Source organism: Cydia splendana, chromosome 21 (genome assembly GCF_910591565.1).
Source record: "Cydia splendana chromosome 21, ilCydSple1.2, whole genome shotgun sequence".
Taxonomy (NCBI): Eukaryota; Metazoa; Arthropoda; class Insecta; order Lepidoptera; family Tortricidae; genus Cydia; species Cydia splendana.
In genome coordinates, this window is record NC_085980.1 from 14,710,904 (window position 1) to 14,734,817 (window position 23,914).

The following is a 23,914-nucleotide window of genomic DNA, read 5'->3' on the forward strand; positions in this document are numbered from 1 at the left end:
TACGTCTTGCGGTTATTTTTCTCGACTTTTCTATAAAAGATCTGTGTATCTTGCGTAAAGCTATTAAAATTGATATTCTATGGCTGCTTCGAAATGGCTTTTCCTATGGCTTCTTGGGACAATTTTTATGTGGGGGCTTCAAATCAGAAATAAATTGAGTTTTCTAGGTCTCGAAATTCTGTTTTTGGTTCACTATGATACTCAGTTGTATACAGGTTTTTGTCTACAACCACCAACACAATTGTAACTTTTTGTTTTCAGCATTCACCATTGAGGCACGGGACAAGTTTTTGCTGATTATATATTTATAACAATATTTCTACAGCCAAGTAGTTCTTAATTGTTCTTCGGACTTCAAGTTTTTCACACGCCCCAATTTTATTGACACCTCCAGCTTTTCAGCGATTTAGAGTTCTGATTTTAGCCTTTATATGATTTTCGGTGGTTTTGATTTGGTATTTTTGTAATTCGTAGCTTTTTTGTAATAAAAATCTCAGAGATCAAAGAATTTTTGCAGCTTACGACCATTAATTGTGGCATCTTCGTTCTTTGTTAACCATTTCAGGCAGTAAGAGATTCTCGAAGGAAGCTTTTAGTAGGCCGTTCGACTGGAATGATGATGGTGCAAGAAGCTATCGGAGGAAGGTGACGGCTCGCTGTCCCTGCTAAACACACGCGACGGTAGCCTGGAATTGGGGGTTTTGCCGTCGCGGGGTTTGACGTCACCTGAAAAGAAACAAATTGTAGTCAGTAACGCAGAAATAACGTCTAGACTTTGTTCTGGCCGCCGGAGCAGAAAGATTTTCGAGTGGCGACCGTGAATCGGGTAGGAGGCTAAGGAAGACCTCAAACAAGGTTTAGTTGATTGAGGTGGCCAAGATAGCAGCAGAGAACCATTACCTAAATGGGGGCAGATCCTTGAGTGAGGTCATTGCTTAGAATGCTTAGTAGTAGTGATCGTCTCTTTGTAGACTGTATGAAACTGTCTGACAATATGTGATTTAAGTTCTGGGGGATCTCTCCGCAAGTTTGATACTGCACACATCGTTATTATCATGTCAATGATTTATATATTTGAACCAATTTTTCTCCCTGTAGTTGGCAAAGGCCTACAAGCGGCAAATTCTGAGAAATGGGTCAAACAGATCACTGTGTTATGTCTTTCCTGTAGACATACACAAGAGTTAAGGGCTATAAAGGTTAATTTTCTTATTTAACCCTTATCCACGTGAAAAGGTCCTCCTTTTATTTAGAGAACTATGATAAAATCATTGCTTACACGCCCACAAGCTGTTAACTATAGCCCACAGGAGAGAAAAATGTGCTGTTCGCGATAACACACTAGTTTTCTCTCCTGTGGGCAATAGTTAACAGCTTGTGGGTATGTAAGCAATGATTTTATCATAGTTCTCTAAATAAAAGGAGGACCTTTTCACGTGGATAAGGGTTAAATAAGAAAATTAACCTTTATAGCCCTTAACTCTTGTGTATGTCTACAGGAAAGACATAACACAGTGATCTGTTTGACCCAAATATACTTTAGGGCAAACCCTTTAACATAACTTTACCGACTGCGTCACAAGTTCAGTAAAAGCGAAATAAAATAAAAGTAGTTACAGATACACTTTCTGAAGAAAGTGCCGCTTAAGTTACTTCAAAGTTTTATACTTTTACGGTAACTATTTAGTTATTGTCCAATACCTGTCATTGCTCGCGCTATTAGAGATATCCTGGTCTTCTAGCGAAGTCTCGTGAGGTTTGGGCTCGGCGCGCCGCGCGGAGCCGTCCGACTGCCGCCGCGCGCCCGCGCGCCCGCAGAAGCACTTGCAGATTATACGCTTGAATGCGAACCTGAAAATATAAGAAAAATAAATTAAGTGTGCATGAAAACTAAAGTTATTCGCTAAGGGAATACAGTTCACAAATATCCAGCGTAGTTATTGAAATAATAGCTTTTTGATAGATACGCAACTAAGCGACAAAGGGTGTAAGAAATCACTGGAACTCATTTTAGAAGTAACTGATGATAGAACGTTCCTCTCTATATTATGGATTTCTGAATTTTTATGTTATTTTTACTGAGAATTTTATTTAAATGACATAAGTAGTTGTTGCAGATTTAGCTTAAAATCGCAAGACCAAATGCTTGTGGGATTTATTTTAGTAAACAATGTTATTAAATAATTCATACCTAAAGTCCTTAGAAAACAGTGCATAAATAAGCGGATTAATAGCCGAGTTGCAGTAACCCAGCCAAAACAGCACGGAGAAGATGATGGAAGGCACGCAGTCCCCACAGAAGGCCCTCACGACGTACACGCTGAAGAATGGAAGCCAGCAGAAGACGAAGCCTCCGACAATGATGCCGAGGGTCTTGGCTGCTTTGGTCTCCATTTTGAAGCGTTTCACCTGGAAATAGAGGAATGCTGTTTGTATATACATAATAAATTGAATATTTGTGATTTACCTGAGATATACAGGTAAGGGGCTGTCCATAAATTACGTCATCTATTTTTGACGATTTTTACCCCCCCCCCCCCCCCTAAAATCATCCAAAAATCATGCTTCGAATGACCCCGTTTCCTCCTACGTCGTGCTACCATCATCGGATGTCCAGACCCCCCCACCCAAATTTGAAATGACGTAATTTATGAATAGCCCCTAATGTCTGGTGATAGTGGTGATCATTTCAAATCGATTAATCATCGGAGTACATATAGAAGAAGGATCGTGGAGTAAAGGACAAAATGCCCATAAATTGAACAGATGTGGTTCCAAAAGTTACCAGGTCCATGATACAAAAGTCTTAAGTTTGGATTGAGGATTGATTGGGATCAGTGGTGAAGGGGGTCACCTACAATGATCATGTCCTTCAGATTTTACTCGTTTATGAAGTACGACCTATAGCAACTGAAGAAACTTACTTGAGCTTTTATATTCCTCTTCCCCATTCTTCTCGTGGCCCTAGGCTTGTCATCGAACTCGTCGTACAGCGGCCCCGGGGCCAAATGATGTGGCGGTCTGACTCTCAGTCTGCTTTCAGTTAATTCTCTGTAAAGGTTTCAATTGGAACTTATTCAAGTGATTAGTATTACAATACGTGAATAATATTACATTTTAAAAGTTTTACATAAAACATAAATTATATTAGGGGCTATTCATAAATTACGTCATTTCAAATTAGGGGGGGGGGGGGGTCTGGACATCGGATGACGGTAGCATAAAGTAGGAGGAAATGGGGTCATTTGAAGCATGATTTTTGGATGATTATAGGGGGGGGGGGGTCAAAAATCGTCAAAAATCGATGACGTAATTTATGGACAGCCCCTTATGTGTGTCTCATAATATTTCGAAGTGTTAAAAATATGAAAGATTAATGGATGTTTTACAAACACTACTCGCAGACTGAATTACGTGTGTGATTGGATAGCAAAAACATATCTACAAACGACAATAAGAATAAAGTGTAAGTATATGGTAAAATTTTAGTAAACTACTAGTGAAGTAACATTATAAAATTATAAAAATAGTGCCAATAATAAAGTAACAAAAAGCAAAAGTAACGTAAATAAATAAGCAAATGATGAAAATGATTACAATGACGAAGATTCTGGTGTAGATGATGATGTCGATGAACATGATGTTGAAGTCGATGAAGATGATGATGATCGCGAACCTGCCGTCGCGCTCGTAGTGAACAGCGTACAGCGAGGGGCTCGGGGATCTACTGGGAGACCGGGAGTTCTCGTGCGTCTGACAGATCTGTTCTGACGACGGGTAGGAGACAGAGATTTTGACTTTTTCATGCGCTCGACGGGCACTGGAATGTCTGGAAAAAACGACAAAAATCTCAATGCCTGGTAAGGTATCTAGGCCTAGGTATGGTTTAATAAATAATTAAAAATTTAGGAAACCATAAAGAAAAAAAAAACGATGATCGGACACCATAAAGAAAATTTGTGGCTCCATGCAGAGTATACTTCACATGGCCCGTGATTGCGCCATATACTTAATGGGATATCATGATTGATCGGCCACATAAAACTATGAAGAGTTTTTTCTCTAAGCCTTCAGATGAGAGCAAGGCAGTATTCGTTGTAGAGGTTCCTGGGAGATCCCTTAACTAGCATCGGCTTTGGATCTGTTTGGTTTTGGATTATGGTTACTTTATGTACCTTCTAAGTCTCTCAGGGCTGGCACTGAGCGATGTACTCGTAGAATGATTAGAGGCCGTAGACATAGGAGATCCGTGAGGCCTACTGGACCCCCGCCCTCTGTGGATCCGTAGCGTCAGTCTGTTGTCGTCAAATCTGCTGCCCATGCCTTTACCTGGAATGTTTTGTAGATGGTCTTTAAAGTTACTATACATTATAAACAATATACTTTTGGAACTGTCCCTTTAAAAGACGAAAACTCTTGTTAACTTTGTAAATTTAAATGATTTTATCGGGTAACGTAAGATTTCACCTAGCAACACCGGTGGGATGGATTGTCAAAAGTTTAAATATTTTGACAGTAGCTTTGACATAACTTCAGAACGCGTGGATGCAACCGATTTTGTTTATGCAGAAAATCTGTTTGAATCTTGTAAATCTCTGAATGAATTTAGGTAAGTGTTTTATTATTTCATTTAGAACTTCATTAAGTAGTAGTAGTAGTAGTAGTAAACTCTTTATTGTACAAAAAGACATATTAAAAATAACATACAATTAGTAAGAAGTACAAAGGCGAACTTATCCCTTTGAGGGATCTCTTCCAGTTAACCTTAAGTATTTGAGAGCATGATATTTTAGTGATTGCTACAAAAGTTTCGAAAATAATAAAAACTTTCGAGGATGGTCTTACTATGCACATGTTTTTGGGGATATTTTACTCCAGGGATATATCTTGAATATCAGAGAATATCTGGGAAAGGCCCTACAATATCGGCCATGCAAAGATCTATCAAAAATGGCCAAAACCCAAAGATGAAATTACGTACAAATGGGCGGACGTCTTAGGATGCATAAATGTTCCCAAAAAAGTAGGAAGATGAGAGTTTTATTCTATTCCTGAACTAGACCACTTATGGGGTGTTTAAGTTTGTTTTTATTACGAAGTTTTCCGTTTGTTTTGTTTAGAACCTGATCACTTAGGTTTCTTTATGTTTTGTTTACGTTTGGCAACAGTTACCTGATCTTTTGTTTTGTTTGTAGAGGTAAGCTACCTGATCTCTTTTAGTTTAAATGTTGCAATTAATAGCAATAATTTGCCAAATGTTTATTAACGTTGATTTTTATGGTACCTCTTGTTTAATTATAAAAATTATTACAATTTAAGACTGATTGCAATGCAACTAGAAAGTACTCGATTGATCTCAATAAAAAAAATGTGATTCTGAACCAAATTGTGTTTTTCTGTTTCACCAATAATCATCGAGCAGACCGTTAATAGCTAAAACACGTTAATCAATGCTCCACGGCAGAAATAAAGCAGATTATAAGGAAAGATTGTCTTGGAGCAAAGTTTCCCGCCTCATACAGATTACTTTGCTCCAAAAAATAAGTTAAAAAAAATCTCAAATATCAACTAAACTGCAACAAAATTCAACCCAAAATGAAGGCAATGAGTACATATTTCCGCTAAAATCATTACTATTACAGTACCATAACTTTATATTTATAAAATATGCGATGCAATTCGCAAAAGTGGAGCCAATTTTGGAGCGAAGTAGGACCATATTACGGTGTCGATAAAGTAGCGTCAAATAATGAAATGACACTGGTGCAATATCATAGCATATTGCTCCATTAGTAGTAGATAGTTTATAAGTTTTGTAGATATTTTGCATACCATTTATGGTTAAACATGAAATCTACCACCTATCACATGAACACCGATGTATCTGGTAATGTTTATATCGCAAATAAAATATTCTTATTCTTCTTATTCTTATTCTTAATTGTCATTATAAACATAATATAAAACCTGGAAGGACAAAAGATCGAGTATGAAAAAAACAGCAACATAGAACCTACCTGTACCTTTCGTAGTCCTAAACCCTTGGTTAATCGCCTTAGTAGTCCTCACAGCGGCCTTATAAATCCTCCAATAGAAGAACAGCATAACGAACATGGGGATGTAGAAGGAGCCGAGAGCGGAGTAGACGACGTAGCCAGCGTCGTTGGTGAGCTCGCACGTCCAGGGGCAGTGGGGGTTGGGGGCCCAGCCGTCTTTCAGCTCGGCTTCTTCAGGCTGTCGATGAAAAATATTAAGGTAAAGAGTAAGAAATTATTTATTTGTAAAAACAAACGCTAAAGACAAAGTTATAAAAATGTAAGCACAAAGAAGCGCTAGTAACCTGCGTAGCGGTTAATATTGTGCGATTGTCAATCCCGAGGTTAGGATATAATATAACATTTGATATTTACCAGTCGGTTTTAGATAAAGGAAAACATCGTGAGGAAACCGGACTCATCCCAACAATGCCCCTACTGGGTTGGAAGGTCAGATTGCAGTGGGTCATCAATAAAATTCAGTCTATCTATAGTAAAACTTCAACATTTTTGATCTAGTTCCAAGAAAACGACACCTACCTATTTGATTGTTAGAATAAGTTTTTTTTTCATCCTATTTACTTCTAAAACAGTCAAACTTTTCCAACGCGACCCACATCAAAAGTATATTTAGAGCAAACAAATTCAGGAAACAAATAAGTGTCAGGATCAAAAGTACCTTAATATATGTCTGCCTAAAAGGGTCACCGTGTGAGGGTCAATTAGTAATGTTGCATCGCAGACGTATTTAAATAGACAACCCAGACGTATTTAAATAGACAGACCTACAACGCGTAATTGCAATTATATGCAACATAATTTTAAAGAATTTAAAAACATATTTTGGTTATGAACAAAAATATTGTTTTAGATGTTTATTCGTCTATTTTTTTTTCTGATTTACCTAACATAGATTTGGACCTGAGGAGATTACCTGCAAGATAAGGGATATATCAGAATTGATCAATATGCTTAAGAAAAGTGATGGTTAATACCTGCATATTTTACCCCTGATTTAAATAAGAACCTAGATTTCTCTGCCACCAGATGATAGCATCACTAGGTCATTGACGAAAGGAGGTAGCAAGCTTGGTTCTTATATATACAAATTCATGCACGATACAAGGCAAACTTGGCGTAGAACGTAGAAACGCGACATCTATCTAAACAACTGTATGTGTTTCACACCATCATGAATTGATGATACTTCGATTAAACACGAATAGTTGCTCGAAGCTAAATTGCTACGAAGCGTTCGCAAAACCAAAAGCCAGTTTCACAAACTCAAATAGCCCTCTATCGCCGAATGGCATAAGGTTCTTTTTCAATTGAAAAGTAGACATATGCCTTATTACTTATTAACCCTTGACATTCAGTCTGGCACCTGTCTAATCTTACCTATTTACATCTTCTACAATTTTAAAGCGTACGACATTGAATTAGAGTCTATTTTTGTTTGCATTATTGTTTTCTTCAAGTGGTTCTGCTGCCTTAGATTTGGGAACTTATTCGGATACATACGTATTTATTTCTTGCCTGATTGCGTTTGAAGGTTTGATTAGTACATCAATGGAAGCCTTAATTATGCATGTAGACGTCAGTTGGCTAATTTTGTAACTGACAGTGACGTCAGTTTGTTTCAAGTTGACGTGGCATGTGGTTTGAATGTCATTTGAGTTTTCTTACATTCTTAAAAATTGTCACGAACTTTCATTGTTAAAGTAATGAGTGTCTTTATAAAATGATGTTATAGTGATTTTAATAATTTATTGCACAAAAAAATACATCGTTCGAAAGGGAGACTTAACATTATAAGGAAAATATAAAAAAAGTTCAAAACTAGAGCTGATTAATTATATTATATGAAACAAATTTTGTAGGCCTGATTTTGGTCTGATTCATGATTATTGGTTGAAATTGTTCTGTCAGATAAAATTTCATTATTTTTTCTACATGAGTAAGGAAAGGATATAGTTAATAATAAAACTACCTAACAGAATTTATAATTACCGTATGTGGATTAAAGAAGTTTTGAATTTAGTTTTTCAATTAAAATATTAGTTCAAATAAGTACCTACGCCAAATATACAAAACGGCTTAACTGGAATAGCTTTAACAAGTCAAAAATGCTTTCAAAGTGTTCATTAATATAAATGCTCGTGCATTAATTAGCAGGCTTGTTCTCGCAACATATTGCCAAGGTAAATAATTATATAGAGAGCAACACTCACGGGATGAGACATCTGGCGTAGTAACTGACACATAAGTCCCTACTTAAGCCATAATTTTGCGAATATGGCTAAAGGGGTCTCTCTAATGTATATTTAGAGATGTGGGCCTAAAGTGGTGGCGGGGAAGTGCAGTTTTAAGGTAAATGGATTTTAAAGTAACGGGATCAGTGTAAGAGGAGGCTTCAGGGTTTAAAGCCGTTTCTTTTTAACTCAAGCGGCTTATAAATATGACTACAGATGGCAATTAGGACAAAAACAATCAAAGTTATGTGATAAGAAATAGTCAAATGAGGCATTGATTAGCTTTTTATGTTTGAGTGAAATATGGATGGAAGATGACACCAGGACTTATAGAAGTATTGAATTAATCATCACAAACTGTGTACCCTCAGGAAACAGATCAGACATAAGTATTTATCTATCTGTATAAATAGGTATATAAGCAGCATGTTAATTGTGCTATAGACCCAGCCGCGAAATTGCATGGCTAGTGACCACTGTATAAATGAATTCATTCATAACGTATCCATGCAATTTTGCTACTTTCTGTTCATAAGATTTTGATAAACTGACCTTCTTATCCTTCCATCCGACCAGTGGTGGAAAACAGATGACGAACGACAGCACCCACAGCCCAGCTATCAGCGCCTTAGCTCTCTTCCTACTCATGATGCTAGGGTAGCTGACGGGACGGGTGACGGCCACGTAGCGGTCGAGGGAAATGGCGCAGAGGTTCAATATGGAGGCTGTGCACATCCACACGTCGACGGCCAGCCAGACAGAGCACCAGACACCGCCGAATATCCATATCTGGAAAGATAGATAGAAAAATGTTTAATAAGTTAAGACACTATTCTCCTACACAAAGAAATAAAAAGGGTCCCAAAATGGAACCCTGCGAGATACCACATGTGAATCTGAAATCAGTAGTGGCTTGTCAATTTGACAGTTCGGTTGCGGATACTAAAAAAATGAACCCCATTTCCCGCCGAGGTATGTATAGTGCTTTTCTCAAACATGCAATGAAATAAATAAGATAAAAAATCCACGAAACCCAAATTTTATTTATAGAAAAAACTAAAAGTAAAGTACACCCAAAATATAACCAACACGTACCTATATCATTATCACGCGTATGTTTTACACGAGTCGTGTATTTTTACTACCCGTATATTTTCATGTATCTTTGATTTTTTCGCCTTGTATCCGTCTGACTGTCGTTTTCGTCACATAAGTTTACATAGTCTTTCATGTTGATATCATGTTTCACAGACATCGTTGCTTTATGCACGGAGTAAATAAGTATAATTTCCACAGTGTTGACGAATTTGTAGTTACATTCATTTAAAATATGCCACAAAACTGTTTCTAATAAACTGTAAGCCATTTTTACTAATTTCTCAAATAATAAAATTGCCATAAGCAACCATATACATACTTCGTCTTTGACTTGGCGGCAGATGCCATTTCGAACGCCTACGATTACAATTAATATTAATTTCATTATTTCGTCGGAACTCATATTAAAGTCAAAAAATCAACAACGCACCATAAATCCAATAAAACAGAATGAATATTTTTCAACTTTACCTCCATAACAATTTAATAGTACATTACTACAGAGGCCGGGACGAAAGGGGTTGCCGGCCGAAGACATATAGACGGCCGAGCGAAGCGAGGCCGGATAGGTCTGAGCGCGGGCAACCCCATTTCCCGCCGAGGTATGTATAGTGCTTTTCTCAAACATGCAATGAAATAAATAAAATAAAAAATCCACGAAACCCAAATTTTATTTATAGAAAAAAGTAAAGTACACCCAAAATATAACCAACACGTACCTATATCATTATCACGCGTATGTTTTACACGAGTCGTGTATTTTTACTACCCGTATATTTTCATGTATCTTTGATTTTTTCGCCTTGTATCCGTCTGACTGTCGTTTTCGTCACATATGTTTACATAGTCTTTCATGTTGATATCATGTTTCACATACATCGTTGCTTTATGCACGGAGTAAATAAGTATAATTTCCACAGTGTTGACGAATTTGTAGTTACATTCATTTAAAATATGCCACAAAACTGTTTTTAATAAACTGTAAGCCATTTTTCTTAGTTTCTCAAATAATAAAATTGCCATAAGCAACCATATACATACTTCGTCTTTGACTTGGCGGCAGAGGCAGCAAGTTATTAAAATCAATTCTGCTTACGCTGCCTACGATTACAATTAATATTAATTTCATTATTTCGTCGGAACTCATATTAAAGTCAAAAAATCAACAACGCACCATAAATCCAATAAAACAGAATGAATATTTTTCAACTTTACCTCCATAACAATTTAAAAAATATAACTACGCGTGTTTGAGTAGACCTTTTTACCGCTAACGTTTAGATGAAATATTTTAAATGTTTTTATTTGTGTAGTTAAATTTATAATTTAAAATTATAAAATTATATAATGTATTATTTATTAAGTTCATGTTGATTTTATACAAATAAAGCTGCAAATTATAGCAAACATTGTTTTTTGTTGTTTTTTTTTATAGGCGTAGTGGCAGAGTGTCATTACGAACCATAAAGCAAATACTGCCTCTAGTTTTTTTTTTATGGATGAATGCCACGATGCTGTGTCACAAATATCTGTGAAATGAAAATTAAAAAAGAGGACTTTGCCGGCCTAGGCCTGCAAGATGTGTATGAAATTCCATTAACGACCTTTTGTCCTAGCCGCACCTGAAACGTCATACTCCGCAGCCTATTATAAGGAACATAACATCAATATTTCATTGCATGTTTGAGAAAAAAATATAACTACGCGTGTTTGAGTAGACCTTTTTACCGCTAACGTTTAGGTGAAATATTTTAAATGTTTTTATTTGTGTAGTTAAATTTATAATTTAAAATTATAGAATGTATTATTTATTATGTTCATGTTGATTTTATACAAATAAAACTGCAAATTATAGCAAACATTGTTTTTTGTTTTTTTTTTATAGGCGTAGTGGCAGAGTGTCATTACGAACCATAAAGCAAATACTGCCTCTAGTTTTTTTTAATGGATGAATGCCACGATGCTGTGTCACAAATATCTGTGAAATGAAAATTAAAAAAGAGGACTTTGCCGGCCTAGGCCTGCAAGATGTGTATGAAATTCCATTAACTGCCTTTTGTCCTAGCCGCACCTGAAACGTCATACTTCGCAGCCTATTATAAGGAACATAACATCAATATTTCATTGCATGTTTGAGAAAAGCTTTTTATATGTCAGTCTATTAAGATTCTAGCAGAGAGTGACGTCGCCTGCGCTAACGCTACCAGTAGGTGACATTTCGATGGCAACTGATGCACTACTATTAGACCATTACTGCTGTAGCGGTAATACCGCCGCTATATTTGTCCATTTCTATAAATAAGTGACGTTCGCCGCCGCATTAACTATGACATTTTTGTCACTTATTTTATCAAGGATATTGATAAATACAGCGACCGCGTCAAGGCCGCATCAGTAATTTCGTAACAGTAATGAAGTTGCAGTTGCCATCCGAATTTCACCTTAATACTCTGAAGCGCCATTTCACACCATTCTGAATATCGCAAGGTTATTCTATCCATAAATCAAGTTAACTAGTTTAAGTACACTACAAATATTTGGTGAGTCACTATTCTTTTTTACAAGCGTTAAATAAAGATCCATCTATTTGCATACAATTCCCTTATTATCTTTATTGTTACCAGCAATTATTTTTCAACTCCGTGAAGTACAAAAGGCATAATCAACAAATTTATTTCAGATATTGAAACCTCGAATGCCTCTGAAGTATCGTAACCTACATATTTAAATTACTTAGAACAAGAGCGACAATTTAACTATATCAGTACAGTATGTAGGCCGTAGCAGGGAAAGGGTTAATGGGAACAGTACAGTCAGTGGGTGGCAACGGAGCGTTTATCCCGGAAAGATATGCAAATGTTGCTCCTACTACGGGAATTGTGTGGGAAAATATTTTGATATGGCTTTATTTAGATTAGGTAATCCTATCACCTACACCTCCAAGGCTGGAGTACTTCAGACACAGCCAGGTAAAGCAGCGATAATCTCGAAAAATTAGTGGTCACTGGCAAAGTGGAAGGAAACAGACCTAGGGGCAGAAGCCCGATACGTTGGACTGACCAGGTCCGCACCACCCTCGACACCACGGTACACGACGCTCTCCACGAGGCAGCAGATAGAAGTGGATGGCGCCGAGTGGGCCGCACAAAACTATTTCGACGAGATGATCACGACCCTCAGCATTGAAGAAACCAGGAGGAGGAGGAGATTAGGTAATTAAATATTTACAAGATACCTACCTACAGACCTACAGAATATGGTCAAATAAAAAAAAAAATTCAATTGAAAGCTAAGGTCTAAAAACCAACATTTATCCATTAGTTAACGCATGTCCTATTGTAAATCACACGGTACTACTGAAAATTGCCTTCGATTATGCTTATTTAAGCGATCTGAAGTGATATCTACTTTTTATTTTATTTTATTGGTGCATAGCAAAGACGTTTGCCTATTATGCCTATACTTTCTCTGTATTCTTATATGGCATACTACTTTGGGGTAAAGAACAGTACAGTTAGTATAGATTTGCAAGTAATGTTTCAATTATCATTTATTTCCTGCAGGAATCATATTAAAATCAACTTATATTCTAAATAGCTTATCATAAAACTAAGGCGTAGATTGTAAATCTAAAATTCATTATTAGAGACATCAAAAAACGAAAAATCTATAACTCGCCCATTCGACTTCCAATAGTACTGCCTCGTACAGGGCAACAGTATGTTAGCGAGATTAAATTTAATTAAATTAATATTGCCACACGGCTCCTTGGATAATCTGTGCCGTGTCAGGTCAGGGTGCTTTATGTTTTAAAGCGTACAATCGATGCTACAAATATGTATACAATTCTAAACCTTAATCAATTGAAATAAGGTGAAAAGTGTATACATATTTATCATTTTGATGGTAAAGTAGGTGTTGTTATTAAGCAGGGGAGGTCACTTGTTTATGTTCTGCTATAAAGTTATGGCTTTGGCTTTTTATTGTAGATATTATGTAAATAAGGTTCTTTAAGGACCTGTACCGTAAACAATCCGGGTTACCAGTTTAAAAGATTTAAACTTGGTTAGGCCTGTTTTGCAAGTAAACCTTTCGTTTGGACGTAGGTAGCCAATACACGAATTTTCCTTTAATAAATTAGTACACGTATTAAGTCCTTCCCTGATTGACAGTAATTCGTATAACACATGACGGAAATACCCTTCTCACAGTGGGGTAAAAGTAGATGCAAAAGTTAATAAAAATAAAATACATTTATTCAATTACAAAACTTGTACGAACATGTACATACAACTAAAGCAAAACAAATAATAATATATTAATAGTATCGGTATATCACGAAATGGACCCAACTCAGTATAATTCTATGAAACCAGCGCTGGCTTTCCGTCGGGTGATGCCACGACAGATAACTCATAAACAATTTCCCATTCGAGAAAATTCTATTCAGTCCGTATTCGTACACATATTCGCACGCAAACATTCCTACATTTTAAGACCTAAAAATAGAGTTCCAATAGTCCGCTAAATGCACTCGGCGAGGGCGAAGTTGTGAGTGGGTTGAGTGGACCACTGGAGATAGTCTATTTGCGCTATTTTAGGAGTTTTTCAGCTAACATGGTCTTAAATTTACATTATGAGTAAGGTGTGCTGTACGGATATGATGGTCGTTCTTGTCTACGTGACAACGTGATAAAACGGTGTCCGTCACTTTCTATCCCGAGGTGTGAAAAAGTGACAGTTATTTTATCACGTGGATAAAACCATCCATAATACGCCGGCTGAGGTTGTTCCGATACTAGGTTTTTGGTCGAGTAATGTTCCTGACTGGACTCGAAGGTGACATTTTATGTTTTATTTTGCTTACAATTTTCCGTTATTGTTTAATTTGAATTAAAAGTACTTGGAAGTAAATATCAGTGGATGAAAAATATTTTATTAAAATCAGAAAAAATAAGGTCAATACAAAAAAAAAACAATATTAGTAGAAACAAGTTGTCCAATCCAATACTATGACCAAATTGTGTTTATTTGATTCTGTACATTTGTGAGGTGTGCAATAAAGAGTAAGCAGCGATAATCTCGAAAAATTAGTGGTCACTGGCAAAGTGGAAGGAAACAGACCTAGGGGCAGAAGCCCGATACGTTGGACTGACCAGGTTCGCACCACCCACGACACCACCGTACACGACGCTCTTCACGAGGCAGCAGATAGAAGTGTGTGGCGCCGAGTGGTCCACACAAAACTATGTCGACGAGATGGTCACGACCCTCAGCATTGAGGAAACCGACGCGAGGAGGAGGAGGGGGCAATAAAGAGTAGGTATTGTATTGTATTGTATTGTAGTCACTGGAATAATAAGATACTCATATTATGTTACAACTGCCTTTGTTTATAAAGGTGCTTTTTTATACCCAACAAGCATGCGACTCGTCTCATGGTAAGTGGTCACCGTAGCCTATGGACGCCTGCAAATCCAGAGGCGTTACAAGTGCGTTGCCGACCATTTAAATACCTGTACACTCTTATTTATTTATTTAAACTTTATTGCACAGAACATAAAAATAATGTACAAATGGCGGAATTAATGCCTAATGGCATTCTCTACAAGTCTTTTTTTGAAGAACTCCATACTGTAGCCCCTCGAGAAAACCCCTGATTTGAAACCCCTAAGGATAATTCAGATAATTGCTAAAAATATTTACCCCTAGTGCACGGAATAAAGAACTGAATTTTTGAAAAGTCTGTCCGCCTGATTCTAATTTTAATAAACGTCAAAAAATAGATCTCGATGCGATATGAATTGGATCTGGATTTGTTTGAAGAAACGTCACTTTTGACACTGACAGATCCAATCCATATCGTATCGAGATGTTTGATGTTTATTAAAATTAGAATCAGGCCGTATATCTCTGAATCGCGCTATAATGTTATTATTCTTACATAAAATGTCAGTACTTTCAAATCAATCCACCAAGACCAGACACTGATTACCTATTGAATAATTTTACGGTTTAGACTCACTTTTTTTATTTAAGTCACTCGCGCGACATGTTTCGGAGAGCCTAACCAAGTGAGTCTAAACCGTAAAATTATTCAATATTAGTATGTCTCACAACAGTTTAAATTCGATTACTGATTACCTACTTACATTATTTGATATGATAACTCTTTATCAAAGACATATATAACTTCGTATAAGACGTATAAAGTCTAAGGAAAAAACGTGCCTCGGAATTCAAGTAAAAGTCATTCTCGAATAGATGTCGCACACACCTTTAGCCTATCCTCAGCTAGATGGCGTGACGACACCATTTCATATGTAACAATTTTAACACATAGATATCAGTGAATGAACATGGATCAAAATGATATAAAAATAATAAAATCATTTATCCATATATATACATTATTTGATAACTTTATGCGTTTTCATTTTGAGTTTTAGTCGTGTGTCGATAGATGGCAGTAAATTTACAGTGACTACAAAATTTACAATGACAGGACCCCTCTATACTATCTATTCTTTTTGCTCTTTATTTTTTTTCTATGGTCACGCTCTTATCGTACATAGTGTACATAATAAATACATATTATGTATTTGCTCATCCTATTCATATACGTAGTAACGCTAACGGTTCGTCTTCAACCTCGTCTCAAACTAAATTAAATCTCGACAGAAACTTCGCCAATTTGTAGCGTAATCTTGTTACAAATATTACAATACTCCGAGTTACTACAAAGTAAATAATGTCAGTACAGTTAATACAATTAGTTTCTTGAGTTTGAAAGGCTGATTCTGTTAAATTTCATATGGTTTTTATTAAAGCCCCGTAGGTTCGTGTTCTTCTCTCACTCTCACTGAGCATTTTAGACGAAGCGAGAACTCTTGAATTGGACGTAATCAACAGTCCGCAAAGTAACTAAAATCGCATGCGAGTTCGCGCGCCGTCTAAATCAGCCCTAAGGGTGAGCTCGGGACGGCGGATGTCATGTTTTTAAACTTTAATTTGTTGTAAGTTTTAACAAATAAAAAGTAATCCAATAGTTCCCCCAGGAATAAAATTGCGTATTTTTAGCAGTAATTTTAATATTTTTATCTTTTATGTATACCTAAATTGTTACATATTTTTAAAGTGCGTTTTAGACATATGTTATTGATCACAGGAGCGGCGCGATAGTTTGTCGCGTCAAAGTTCTATATTATTATAAAATAAGTCATTTCATAAGGGTAGTTATATAACTAGGGTCTGTGCAGAAAGAGAAGAGTCGTAGAATATATGGGCTCCCCTACATTTCACGACTCTTCTCTTTCCGCACAGACTCTATCCATTGATCATCTGGTGTCTACCAGATGCCCAGACACCCAGACAAATAACAGTGGTATTATTGCACTAGATCTAGATCATTGACGTCATTATGACGCTTTTGGTGTAGGCTGAGAGTAGGGCTTGCAATATCCGCCCATTTTTTCTATCGGATATTTCGAATATTTATTATTTTACTATCCGGATAAAACGGATAATTCGAATACTTGCTTTTTATTTAACAAAACTCACATGAACTTTACAAAAAGTGTAATATAATCAAATTTTACGTATAAAAGGTTTCGTAACAGCAAGTGCTAAGATAGTTCTACCTTTTTGCCGAAATTTTTTTGTCCGGTTTTCACTTGGAAAAATTTTTCACTGAAGCTTTACTGTGACAAACAACCTTCGGCAAATTTTATTAATGAGAACGGTATTATTTGCTTCAATTTTGCAAACGCAAACACCTGACTGAAACTATGTTTGTAACAATTTAAAGCTTATGGAGATACTTCAACCCTTCGTAATACTATTGGCACTGGCAGCCGCCTGCGCTGCGAAATTCATTTCTATGACTTCAGATGATCACAAGATATTTGGCGTTATTTCATGTACATTTTACAACCTTGAATTATAATTCTAGTCAAACTCTTCTTCAGTTAAGAAATTGGCGTCTTATTGACATATGGTACTAGATGTGGTTTTGATGATATTTAGAGAATCGAATACGTCTTCTAACTGTTGAGACAGTCTCTTCTTGTTCAGATATTACATTGAATTTAAGGTCAATCAAGGTTTTCATTACAGATTTATTCAAATGCAGAATGCTAAAACTGTCTTATCATATCTGCTAAACAGCGACTGCATCTCGTTCGGCAGTTCAATATCAACCGAAGTTCTCCTCCGTTGGACCCATTTTAGTTCTGTTCGCACGTTATTAATAATGTATTCAGACGCTAACAATAATGCAGCGCAGCGCGTTTGACAGGAACACGGTACAATTAAGTACATTCAAAGTTACTTTGTACGTTTTACGGAGCTAGGTCGATCTGCATAAGTTTGTTCCCAAATAGGTACTTAAAAAAAATAAGGGAATAGTCGACAATCAAGGAGAATTACTTAAATAAACAGTTTTTATACCGTAAAAATGTATCCAAATAAATAAATAAATAAATCAATCGACATAGGTTAACGTTATTATTTTCAACATTTGTAAAATAGTTTTCTTAAAAATTGGAATGATATTTTTGTCATAAATGGTATTCGAATTATTCGTTTTATCCGAATACTAACCTCATCTCAATCCGGATAGTAAATTGGACGGATATCCGGATAAAACGGATATCCGGATATCCGGATTGCAAGCCCTAGCTGAGAGTCAACCATGGAATATTTAACTAGTAGGTTATGCGACTGTAATCTATTTTTGATGACATTTGAAGAAAACTACTCATAAAGCTTAAGTGAAGGATAGATCTGTCAGTGTAAAAAGTAACGTTTTTGGTTGAAGAAATATAACTTTTGACACTCATGACAGATCAGTATCGGGATCAGAATAACTAAAACTCGAATTTGCTTGTAAGTTGTATTGTATGCAACTCATACAATAACAATATGATATATTCGTACGGGATTTGATTGTTGTTTGCTGAGTTTTAAGTGGAATTATTATGTCTGGTTTGTTTCATACATATATTATTATGATAAAGTATTATCCACTTGTGTTACAATGTATAAATTGGCATGTTTAGAGATATTTATTAGATACTCAATCTTGTAAAGAGGGCTTAATGTCGGTATTTTGATAGATAGATAATCCGTTTATTTGTTTGCTACAATACACACAGAACAAATAATAAAAATATCAAAAAACAAGATAATACAAAATCAAACAAAACAAACACGTCTATATATCTTTCTACATATTTATCTAAATATACGAGTAATATTAACTTGGTATTAACGCATTCTCTGTGTAGCTGACAACATTTATTCCGCTTTGTAGCGAAAAGCGCCTAATAGCGGGTCTCAAGCACAGAATAACTAATAGTCCTACCGTACAGAAAATTCACTCCTTCACAAAAGTCAGATTTAGGTATAAAATTATACCTATACTCGCCGCCTGCAACAAAATTGAAACTTATAACCGCGCACGAACCGTGAATCTTCTTTGCGCGAGTGCCACGTGACAAGACTATCGCGCGGTCGAGCGGCAGCGGCGGCAGCCCACTGCCATACGCCTGCCCTGCGCGGGAGGTGCGCCGGCCAAATGTACTTACCTAAACTGCGTAGTGACACCCCCCTGTCTCAAGTATATCAATAAAATGAGACCTAAAGTTATTCGCAAAAGAATACCTAATACGCAAACTTTTCCACGTGTTTTCTTTCACAGCAAGATTAAATAAACTTTGTCCATAATCTGTTTATCACGAATAATAAACCTAATTTGAAATTCAGAAACAATATTTAACTGTTTACCCTATTTTATCCATAAATCCCAATAAACAGCTGCGCAAAATGTAAATCATAGGACAATAAAGCGAGATCTATTCGAAACGTTTAAAGACATATAGCCACACTTAAGGTGGCGTTCGGATGGCAACTACATTAGGCGGCGTTGTTGCGGGTGCTGTCACTATTAATTTCCCTGATAAAATGAATGTCCGTCTGTCCGTCTATCTGTCTGTCACCAGGCTGTAAGTCATGAACCGTGATATTTTTTTGCCGTTTTTTGCGTAATGGTACGGATACGTCGTTTCCGCATTTCTGTTACAATAATTCTGCTTGAATCTCGTAAGGCGGAGTAAATTTTGCAGACTCATAATATAACAATTATATACTTCGCACCAGTTCTATTAAAATAATATCTTTGGCGATGTTACAAAGTTGCCTTAGTAAAGTCGAATTACAATGTAAATGTCGATACAATATAGTCATAGTTAAACGATGTTATTTATTAGGGTGGGAATTTAGGTCGAAAAAGCAGGTAATTTCCATTGTTTCAGGCTAGCCAGATTTAAAACTGAATTTCATTTGCATAGTCAATTGGCAAACATTTTATAGTAGGAGGGCAACTTAGGATTTCTTCGCAAGGTTTTTTTAAATTGCCATTATCAAAATAAAATAAATAAATAAATATTATAGGACATTCTTACACAGATTGACCAAGTCCCACAGTAAGCTCAAGAAGGCTTGTGTTGTGGGTACTAAGACAACGATATATTATATAATGTATACATTGTATACTTAAATACATAGAAAACAACCATGACTCAGGAACAAATATCTGTGTCATCACACAAATAAATGCCCTTACTGGGATTCGAACCCAGGACCATCGGCTTCACGGGCAGGGTCACTACCCACAATAATTATAGGCCAAACCAGTCGTCAAAATAAATACAAACACTTTATTTAACAATAGATTCATACAATATTCTAGCTGGGTCAAAAACAAAACTGTGTTCGCGTCTTTCCTGTAGACATACACAAGAGTTAAGGACTATTAAGGTTAATTTTCTTATTTAACCCTTATCCACGTGAAAAGGTCCTCCTTTTATTTAGAGAACTATGATAAAATCATTACTTACATGCCCACAAGCTGTTAACTATTGCCCACAGGAGAGAAAACTAGTGTGTTCGCGCGAACTGTACATTTTTCTCTCCTGTGGGCAATAGTTAACAGCTTGTGGGCATGTAAGTAATGATTTTATCATAGTTCTCTAAATAAAAGGAGGACCTTTTCACGTGGATAAGGGTTAAATAAGAAAATTAACCTTAATAGTCCTTAACTCTTGTGTATGTCTACAGGAAAGACGCGAACACAGTTTTGTTTTTGACCCAGCTTAGAACATCAAAATCCAATTTTATCACACCTGAAAAGTAAGGAGTGACCCTCAGAGTGGGCAAATATATAGGTAAAATCATTATGAAGGGACCTTTTTGCACACGTCAGTAGGTTCAGGACTGAACCCTGCCCAGCATAGCTTATAACAGCGAGGGCACTTGATAAATAACCGCAGAGTAATAGGACGTAATCGAATTTAAACAGTCGTGAGTCATACTATGTAATAAGACTAATAAGCTAATAAAACGGTTTAAGTCACGTACTTTAAGTCACTCGCGCGACATAATTCTTTAGCATAGAGTATAATACCAGCTAGTGCACTTGAGGAATAAAAGTTAAATAAGTACTTAGATACAATCATTATCAGGAGAAGTCTCTAGTATCTCTATCTGCATACATTACTAGATTCCAAGACTAAGCTATCAAGAGAAATCTCTAGTATCTCTATCTGCATTCATTACTAGATTCCAAGACTAAGCTATCAAGAGAAATCTCTAGTATCTCTATCTGCATTCATTACTAGATTCCAAGACTAAGCTATCAAGAGAAATCTCTAGTATCTCTATCTGCATTCATTACTAGATTCCAAGACTAAGCTATCAAGAGAAATCTCTAGTATCTCTATCTGCATTCATTACTAGATTCCAAGACTAAGCTATCAAGAGAAATCTCTAGTATCTCTATCTGCATTCATTACTAGATTCCAAGACTAAGCTATCAAGAGAAATCTCTAGTATCTCTATCTGCATTCATTACTAGATTCCAAGACTAAGCTATCAAGAGAAATCTCTAGTATCTCTATCTGCATTCATTACTAGATTCCAAGACTAAGCTATCAAGAGAAATCTCTAGTATCTCTATCTGCATTCATTACTAGATTCCAAGACTAAGCTATCAAGAGAAATCTCTAGTATCTCTATCTGCATTCATTACTAGATTCCAAGACTAAGCTATCAAGAGAAATCTCTAGTATCTCTATCTGCATTCATTACTAGATTCCAAGACTAAGCTATCAAGAGAAATCTCTAGTATCTCTATCTGCATTCATTACTAGATTCCAAGACTAAGCTATCAAGAGAAATCTCTAGTATCTCTATCTGCATACATTACTAGATTCCAAGACTAAGCTATCAAGAGAAATCTCTAGTATCTCTATCTGCATTCATTACTAGATTCCAAGACTAAGCTATCAAGAGAAATCTCTAGTATCTCTATCTGCATTCATTACTAGATTCCAAGACTAAGCTATCAAGAGAAATCTCTAGTATCTCTATCTGCATTCATTACTAGATTCCAAGACTAAGCTATCAAGAGAAATCTCTAGTATCTCTATCTGCATACATTACTAGATTCCAAGACTAAGCTATCAAGAGAAATCTCTAGTATCTCTATCTGCATTCATTACTAGATTCCAAGACTAAGCTATCAAGAGAAATCTCTAGTATCTCTATCTGCATTCATTACTAGATTCCAAGACTAAGCTATCAAGAGAAATCTCTAGTATCTCTATCTGCATTCATTACTAGATTCCAAGACTAAGCTATCAAGAGAAATCTCTAGTATCTCTATCTGCATTCATTACTAGATTCCAAGACTAAGCTATCAAGAGAAATCTCTAGTATCTCTATCTGCATTCATTACTAGATTCCAAGACTAAGCTATCAAGAGAAATCTCTAGTATCTCTATCTGCATACATTACTAGATTCCAAGACTAAGCTATCAAGAGAAATCTCTAGTATCTCTATCTGCATTCATTACTAGATTCCAAGACTAAGCTATCAAGAGAAATCTCTAGTATCTCTATCTGCATTCATTACTAGATTCCAAGACTAAGCTATCAAGAGAAATCTCTAGTATCTCTATCTGCATTCATTACTAGATTCCAAGACTAAGCTATCAAGAGAAATCTCTAGTATCTCTATCTGCATTCATTACTAGATTCCAAGACTAAGCTATCAAGAGAAATCTCTAGTATCTCTATCTGCATACATTACTAGATTCCAAGACTAAGCTATCAAGAGAAATCTCTAGTATCTCTATCTGCATTCATTACTAGATTCCAAGACTAAGCTATCAAGAGAAATCTCTAGTATCTCTATCTGCATTCATTACTAGATTCCAAGAGTAAGCCTTGACTATGACATACAACATAAGTAGTTGTTCCTCGTAGCCAACAAATAATAATATCTATTCGTAAACTAGTTAAATTACCTACAAAACATTTAAATATTTTATATCCTATTGTAAAATGGGCTGTCATACTTTCCCCTAAACACTTCGTATTCGGAGGAGTACTATTAAATGATTCATCTTCACAAAGTGCCCTAGGGGACCGAAATAGTATACCCATAAAATGTTAGTGATTAAACATCAACATTAATTATGTAAAAGGACGACAGGACACCTTAACACTTCACAAAGTCACGGTTCATTTATAACCGTTACTATGGAGTGAAATTACATAGTAGGTACCTTCCTCTGAAAATGACGTCGTCATGTTTGAATGCGGTTATTCAAAGTTTTGTTTATAAAAAAAAAGTTAATGCAGAAATTTACCAAATATTTTATAATTAATTATTACCTATGATTTTATCACTAGTCTTATACAGGTTGTCCCTGGCCATTGGATATAGCTGAAATGTACTATGCATTAGGGTATTTAGAACCAGGCCCCAATTTCACCACGGTGACAGGTGCGACAATTGTAAAACATCACTGTTGCTGACGTCACAGGCATCCATGGGCTACGGTTACCGCTTACCATCGGGCGGGCCGTATTCCTGTTTGCCACCATCATTGTATTTAAAAAAAAAAAACTTTAGTATATCGGAAAAAAACAGATATTTCTCTTGCTAAGTTTATGACAATTGTCACAAAGAAACACTACAATTGTCACGAAATTCCGACATATAACTCATTACCTGTCAAGAATTACCTACAATTCTTCTAAATCTTGACAATTGTCAGAAACTTCGCAAAAGAAATATCTGTTTTTTTCCGATATAATAAAGTTTTTTTAAATATTACAATGATGGTGGCAATCAGGAATACGGCCCGCCCGATGGTAAGTGGTAATCGTAGCCCATGGATGCCTGTGACGTCAGCAACAGTGATTTTACAATTGTCGCACCTGTCACCGATGTGAAATTGGGGCCAGTATACAAAGTATCATAACAACCGGTGTAGCGATTACGAAGAAATTAACAAATTACGATTTTTTACTTTGGAACAGTCTGTATGTACACATAGTAGCTCCTGGGGTAATAAATAGTATGAAACCTTCTTCGACCTTTTTCATTATCTTTTTTATTTATGACATTAATAAAATTCTGTCTTTTGACAAATGAAATGTCATCATTGCCGCACATTTTCG

The 23,914-nt window shown here is 36.1% G+C and overlaps 1 protein-coding gene across 1 annotated transcript in view; it reads right to left on the reverse strand.

Annotated features, from left to right (window-relative positions):
* Positions 1 to 461: 461 nt before the first annotated feature.
* Positions 462 to 23,914, reverse strand: part of LOC134801027 (octopamine receptor Oamb) — a 163,238-nt gene continuing 139,785 nt past the window's right edge. The window contains exons 4-11 of the mRNA XM_063773528.1: positions 8,840 to 9,076; positions 6,024 to 6,234; positions 4,176 to 4,329; positions 3,677 to 3,829; positions 2,925 to 3,051; positions 2,192 to 2,409; positions 1,702 to 1,851; positions 462 to 726 (exon numbers count right to left, since the gene is read on the reverse strand). Coding sequence (XP_063629598.1) covers positions 723 to 726; positions 1,702 to 1,851; positions 2,192 to 2,409; positions 2,925 to 3,051; positions 3,677 to 3,829; positions 4,176 to 4,329; positions 6,024 to 6,234; positions 8,840 to 9,076 — 1,254 coding nt within the window. The 3' untranslated portion in view covers positions 462 to 722. The remainder of the gene's footprint in view (positions 727 to 1,701; positions 1,852 to 2,191; positions 2,410 to 2,924; positions 3,052 to 3,676; positions 3,830 to 4,175; positions 4,330 to 6,023; positions 6,235 to 8,839; positions 9,077 to 23,914) is intronic.